Raw genomic sequence first — 7,299 nt, 5'->3', positions numbered from 1 at the left:
TACGGTAAAATACCGGTAGCTGTGGTTGCCAGAATTTTACCGTAAAAAATATGGTAGCAACATTTTAGGTTTTACAGACTTGACTTAAATTCACAATAAAATACCGTATTTCATTAACTGATATAATGTTAATAAACCAACACATTGAAGTACTAATATCTATTTTGAACCATTGTAATGCACTGATAACCACCAAAAACTGGTGGTGATGAGAAAGTCACATGATGAACCAAAGCTCACCATAAACAGCTTTTCTACGAGCTAAGGAGGCCAATACTTATATATAGAAGGTGCACAGTGTCATTTACACTAACACTAAACCCCATCATGGTGACACACATGATACTGAAATAATGCAATAAACATTAATTTAACAACATTAGATGTAAGATTAAACCCTAATGTACACAACTGATAAGAAAAAACTAAGAAGAAACATGTTATTTCAACAAAAAAACATCAACTATGAAGTGTCATGCAGGGAATTCTGGGAGAGTCAAAAAAAATATGAAGTGTCATGCATGGAATTCTGGGAGTGTCAATTTATGGTTTTTCGCTGTAAATTATACAATGACTTTTTCTTTTTCACTTCCTAAAAATTTTTAACAGTATTTTACTGTAAAATTACGTTAAATGTAATTACATTTATTCACCGAATATATTATGGAAACTTACTGTTAACCAATTAACAGGTTTTTACTGTAGCATTTTTAGTCTTTTACTGTTAAAATCACAATAATTTTTTACAGTGTGAGCTAGTTGTTAAGTTTAGGTATGGGGTGGATTAAGGGATCAAAAATATGGTCATGCAGAATAAGGCATTAATATTTGCTTTATAAGTACTAATAAACAGCCAATATGCTAGTAAAATGCATGCTACTAAGCAGATAGTTAATAGTCAGAATTAGTCCTTAAAATAAAGTGTTACTAAAATTGTATTAGTAGAAAAAAATGCTGGGTCAATTTGTTTAAAAATTCTATTTAGCAAAGAACAGATCATTTATTTTTACATACTGGTATATTTTGAGATGCAGGAAGTTTCTCCTTTTGATTTATCTGATGTCACAGCAGTGATGCAGAATGTGTAATTGACTCCATCAGTGAGACCAGTGATGTTATAGAGAGTGTTACTAGTTTCTATTGAATTTCTGTTTGTTTTCTCATCAGTCCAATTAATTTTAAAGAAAGATCTATTTTCAAATGTTTCATCCCATGTCAGAAACACAGATGAGGTTGTGTAGTCATCTGTAACATGAGATGATAGATCTTTGGTTCAGCCCAGACCCATAACTCCTCATCATCCTCCAGCTCTGTCATGTATTCAACCTCCCCAGAGTCTTACTCGTGCTCCTGGCTCTGTCAATAAGTCCCGGTCCTTCTGCTCTGCCAGCTCACCAGGAACCTCCTGCTTCACCGCCAATTCTACTGTGGTTACCTGTTTTATTTCCAATTCTCCCACTCTGTCTTGGCCCTCCAAACCCCTGGCTCCACTTTGGCTCTCGACCCATAACTCCTCATCATCCTCCAGCTCTGTCATGTATTCAACCTCCCCAGAGTCTTACTCGTGCTCCTGGCTCTGTCAATATGTCCCGGTCCTTCTGCTCTGCCAGCTCACCAGGAACTTCCTGCTTCACCGCCAATTCTACTGTGGTTACCTGTTTTATTTCCAATTCTCCAGCTCTGTCTTGGCCCTCAAATCTCATGGCTCCACTTTGGCTCTCGAATTCTTCAGCTCCACTATGGTCCTCCATTCTTCCAGCTCCACTGGGGTCCCTCGTTTCCATGGTCTTCCAATACTCGAGCTCCACCATGGTCGTTCGATCCTCCTGCTTTACTTCAGTCTCCATCTTTGATCTCTTCTGTTGCCGTGGTCCTCCATTCCATTGGCTCCATGTGAATCTTCAGTTCATTCAGCTCCCCCTTGGTCTTTATTTCCCTGGATCTGGGATCTGTTCCCCTTCTCTGACCCTTGGCCCTCCTACCTACAAGCAATGCTCACCTGAACTGTTTTCTTTCATTTGTGGTGTTGTGATTGCACAAGTCATCTGTTCTTTTATGTTCAAAGATCTTTATTTTTATATATTAACTGACTGTTGATTTATCTGCTGTGCCCTGATTGTGAAAAATCATCCAAAGTAGAAATACATATAGGACGAAATGTGAACTGGTGGGCCAAATTAACGACCAAGAGACTGGCAAGAGGGAAGGCAATATTTTAATATTTAATCTGTAACATGAACTTTGAATGGAGATTTCTACTAAAAACAAAGAGGAGAGCAAATGAGTGGTGCTTGACATGGGAACAACTCTAGTGCTTTTACAAATTACCTGAAAGAAATATTGGTTAATATGTTTTTTTGTGTGTGTGTTCAGAGACTCTTAGTTTTATGTTTAGTTTGTTCAGTTGTTCCTGTTGTCCCTTTCATGTATTTTTCTTTCTTGTTAAGTTGTTTTCTAGGTTAAGTATGCTCTCATTTGTTTCTATAGTTACTTATTTGTTAATTGATTAGTCCTGCTGTTCCTTGTTTTATCTCTCATTTTCCCTGTGTATTTATACCCCCAGTTCTGTTCAGTTCTTTGTCTGTTCTTATCTTTGGATTAATAGAGGTACTGCTAGCAACTAGACTGATACTGAACCCCTTTCTTTCCATGCCTTGAACAGCCACCCATGATAGTCAAGTAGTTTAAATGTGCTTTGTAGTAAGAAACATGTATTTTAGAATTTTGCATACTAGTAAATTGTGATCTGCAGACAGTTTCTCCTTTTGCTGATTTATCTGCAGTAACAGCAGTGATGCAGAATGTGTAATTTACTCCAGCAGTCAGACCAGTGATGTGATAGGAAGTGTTAGTAGTTTCTGTTGAATTTCCACTTGTTTTATCATCAGCCCACTTAAGTTTAAAGAAAGATCTATTTCCAATGGGTTCTTCCCATGTCAGAAACACAGATGAGCTTGTGATGTTGTTCACTGTGAGATTCCTGATAACATCCGGATCTGTGTAGAGAGAGGACAAATCATAAATACTGTTTTGAGATGGTGTAAAACATGTAAGACTGATACAATTATTCATAAAGTGTTTGTAGCATTTGTAGGTACTTAAGATGTTGCTGTACAGTTTTCTGCTTAAGGAAAGGTTCAATAGATTAATTCAGATTAAACATCCAATCAGAGGTCTTACTGGTATAAAGTGAAATCTGATTGGCTCTCCCCTCGGTCACATGATCAGCTGCAACTGCAAACACTCTGAATGTGTATTGCGCTCCAGGAGTCAGATCATTTATCTCGATGGAGGTGTTTTCAGCTGTCACACTGTTACTTTCATATTCTACACGGTAACGGGAGCTTTGGCCATTTGGTTTAGTCCAGTTTAGTAAGACAGAGGATGTTGTAATATCAGCAGCTGTGAGGTTCATTATGACGTCAGGCTCTGTGAGTAAAAATGACAGACATTTGGGGATTAAAATGCAAATCCTGAAAACTTACTGTAGTGAAGATTAAAAAATATGAAAGGCATCAGTCAATATGAATATTCAGCTAGGGGAATCCGGAAACATTTAAGTGGAAAACATACTTGTATATTTAGAGGTAACCACTGATTCTCCTTCTGTTGATTTATCTGCCGCAACAGCTGTGATGATAAATGTGTAATTGACTCCAGCAGTTAGATCAGTGATGTTATACCATGGGTTATTGGTTGTTACACGATTAGATGTTTTCTCATCAGTCCAATTAACTTTAAAGAAATCTCTATTTCCGGCTGGTCCTTCCCATGTCAGAAACACAGATGATGTTGTGATTTCAGACACTCTGAGATTCCTGATCACATCTGGCTCTGTGTAGGAAGAGAAGGACAAATCATAAATGCTGGTGAGAAGTCAAGTCAAGTCACCTTTATTTGTATAGCGCTTTATACAAGTTTGGTTGTGTCAAAGCAGCTTTACAGTGTTAAACAGGAAACTAGTTGGTCAATAATGCAATAAGACAATAACACTAATTTTTCCAGCTAAAGTCAGAAGTGGAGATAAACAAGTAAGATTGATACAATTAGGAATTTCTAAAGCATTTGTAGGTGCTTAAGATGTTGCTGTATAATTTTCTGCTAAAGGCAAGAAAAGGTGAGATTATTTCAAGGCTGAAGGTTCAGCAGATTCACTCAGATTAAACATCCAATCAGAGGCCTTACTGGTATAAAGTGAAATCTGATTGGCTCTCCCCTCGGTCACATGATCAGCTGCAACTGCAAACACTCTGAATGTGTACTGTGCTCCAGGAGTCAGATCATTTATCTCAATGGAGGTGTTTTCAGTAGTCACACTGTTATTTTCATATTCTACACGGTAATGGGAGCTTTGGCCATTTGGTTTAGTCCAGTTCAGTAGGACAGAAGATGTAATATCAGCAGCTGTGAGGTTCATAATGACGTCAGGCTCTGTGAGTGAAAATTACAGACATTTAGGGATTAAAATGTGAATCCTGAAAACTTACTGTAGTGAAGATTTATAAATATGAAAGGCATCAGTAAATATGAATATCCAGCTAGGGGAGTCCAGAAACATTTAAGTGGAAAACATACTTGTATATTTAGAGGTAACCACTGATTCTCCTTCTGTTGATTTATCTGCTGCAACAGCTGTGATGATAAATGTGTAATTGACTCCAGCAGTCAGACCAGTGATGTTATAGGAAGTATTAGTAGTTGTTGAATTTCCACTTGTTTTATCATCAGCCCATTGAATTTTAAAGAAAGATCTATTTCCAACTGGTTCTTCCCAGATCAGAAACACAGATGATGTTGTGATTTCGGTCACTGTGAGATTCCTGATCACATCTGGCTCTGTGTGGGGAGAGAAAGTAACATGATTAGTGGTAACGAAATTAACTAAAACAGCTGTTGGAACAATGCTATTATAAATTATAATAATATTTGTTAAGCTCATTGAGTCCAGGTATGTCAATAAGATGTAATCGTACATGGTTCCACTAATACAGTAAATATCAGAAGGCTTCAATGCTAAAATCTCAGATATTTGCTAATTTAAGAGGAAAACTACTGGAACATTTTACAGTATGAAAATACTTTGAAATACTGTTTCAATTAATAAATTCCAATAATATTTTAGTATATAATTTACAATAGTAATTGTTTGTGGGTCAGAAGCTAAGCACTTGGAGTAAATAAGCAAAGGACAAATGTTTTGAAAGTCTACATACTACTCCATGCTGAGATACAGACAGATTCACTTTCTGTTGGTGTATCTGCTACAGTGGCAGTGATGCAAAATTGACTCCAGCAGTCAGACCAGTAATGTTTTACTGGTGTGACATCACTGATGTGTCTGTTGCATTTCCAGATGTTTCATCAGCAGGCAATTGAACTTTAAAGGACAACGCTATTTCAAGTGGTTCATCTAGGGCTGTTTGATTCCGAAATTTTTGGAATCGAGTCTGATTCCCGGTTCTGGAATCGATGGGATTCGATTCCAAGAATCGATTCCTCACTGTTGTTTTCGATTCTTGTTTTTTTTTTAGATTGGAGGAACCTAATTTCGCCATGACTGCTGGAAAAAGGTCGTAGAAATTAGCCTTCCCATAATGTCGCCATCTGTGATGGCGAGATGACACATAATATGAAGCTTTATTTGTAAAAATTACAATGAATTTCTGTAGCTCCGATTGATTTTAAATTGTAATTTTGTCTGCATTGCGCATGAAATTAGTCATAGCCCACAGCTCAGCAGTAGACATGCGTTTATTGCATGAATGGAACAAGACATGAAGTGTCTAAATTAAACGTGCACAGTTCAGCTGAATGATGCTTTGCACAAAATTAACAAACTGTACACCGAAACAAAATAACCAGAACATTAACAACAACACATTGATTTAAGAGCTCGTGGTTTATCTGTCAATCAGATGCGTTCTCAGCCACTGATCTGTGCTCTCTGCATTTTCTTTCAGAATTATCATTGGCTGATAGAAAGGTTAAAAAATAGCATTTTATTTAAGATGTAAATAAGAATGTCTCGGTTACGTATTGATATATCTGTATGATTGTGATCTAAAGACCCTATGTGATGCACACTCAGATGTTTCATTGATTATTTTTCTTTATTTAAGTTTCTTTTTAATATCTGTAATCTTCTCTTTCTCAGCGTCGTGCATTGCTGCCGCACGCTGGTTTAAATGCTGCACGAGTCCTCATATATATTCGTTTGTGTTATCCAGAATAAATGAGGACCTGATGGAAAGAATTTTCGCAGTCTGTCTTTCGTTTCGAAACAACGCAGAAAACACACCGCTACATATGCTTTGCACAAAATTAACAACATGTACACCGAAACAAAATAACCAGAACATTAATAACAACACATTGACATAAGAGCTCGTGGTTCATCTGTCAATCAGATGCGTTCTCAGCCACTGATCTGTGCTCTCAGCATTTTCTTTCAGAATTATCATTGGCTGATAGAAAGGTTAAAAAATAGCATTTTATTTAAGATGTAAATAAGAATGTCTCGGTTACGTATGTAACCCTCGTTCCCTGAAGGAGGGAACGGAGACATTACGTCAGTGACTGACGAATTAGGACCTCGCTAGAGAGACCAATCACCTTCGAGTGTTAACAAAACAAGCCAATAAGTGTTGGCGTGCGATCTTTGCATCGCGCACCCCGCCCTGAAGCGCGGGTATATAAGGGAAAACGCCACTATTGCTGACCCCCTCCAGTGCCCTGCGAAAGCCAGCAAGTCCCCCCACACCAGTTGGGGTGGAAGATAGGACAGTGCGTAGGCATTGGTGTCCGCCACTGCTGTTTCGTACAGTGGGATATTGGATAACACATCACTACACACGGGCACCTAGCCCAGCACAAGGGCTGACCTTGGGCATACACATGAGTGCTGAACCTGGCGTCTGGCACTCTGCCACGCTTGACCGCCGAGGGTGCGGGAGGAACTCCATAGGGTTCACCAAAAGGGAAACTGAACTGAGAAGCACTTAAGCGCACATATCCGGTCCGTAGAGGGGAATGGCGCAGCAAGCGTGATCGACACCGAGTGGGTTCGGTGTTCCTGACCCTCTGAGGTAAGTACACGAGAGGACACGGGCTCTACACGGAGATTATAGAATTTCGCAAACGTGTTAGGTGTCATCCAGCTGGCAGCTCTACAGATGTCTGCTATCGAAGCGCCCCGCGCCAATGCCCAAGAAGATACCACTCCTCTCGTAGAGTGTGCTCTCACGCCGAGGGGGCACGGTAAACGTTGGGCCTGGTATGCCAAGACTATAGCCTCCAAGA

At 38.9% G+C, this 7,299-nt stretch overlaps 1 protein-coding gene across 8 annotated transcripts in view; it reads right to left on the bottom strand.

Moving 5' to 3' along the window:
• Positions 1–7,299, bottom strand: part of LOC107744187 (receptor-type tyrosine-protein phosphatase eta-like) — a 56,975-nt gene that overhangs the window by 9,521 nt on the left and 40,155 nt on the right. For 7 of the 8 annotated variants that reach the window (XM_016557707.1, XM_016557704.1, XM_016557705.1 and 4 more), the window contains 5 exons: positions 4,576–4,836; positions 4,186–4,431; positions 3,574–3,834; positions 3,181–3,429; positions 2,733–2,996 (listed from right to left, as the gene is read on the bottom strand). In XM_016557707.1, the coding sequence (XP_016413193.1) occupies positions 2,733–2,996; positions 3,181–3,429; positions 3,574–3,834; positions 4,186–4,431; positions 4,576–4,836 (1,281 nt within the window). The remainder of the gene's footprint in view (positions 1–2,732; positions 2,997–3,180; positions 3,430–3,573; positions 3,835–4,185; positions 4,432–4,575; positions 4,837–7,299) is intronic. The other variant, XM_016557711.1, reaches the window with a different exon arrangement.

This window comes from Sinocyclocheilus rhinocerous, unplaced genomic scaffold (assembly GCF_001515625.1).
Source record: "Sinocyclocheilus rhinocerous isolate Xijiao unplaced genomic scaffold, SAMN03320098_v1.1 scaffold2935, whole genome shotgun sequence".
Lineage (NCBI taxonomy): Eukaryota > Metazoa > Chordata > Actinopteri > Cypriniformes > Cyprinidae > Sinocyclocheilus > Sinocyclocheilus rhinocerous.
This window is presented reverse-complemented; position numbering and strand designations above follow the sequence as displayed.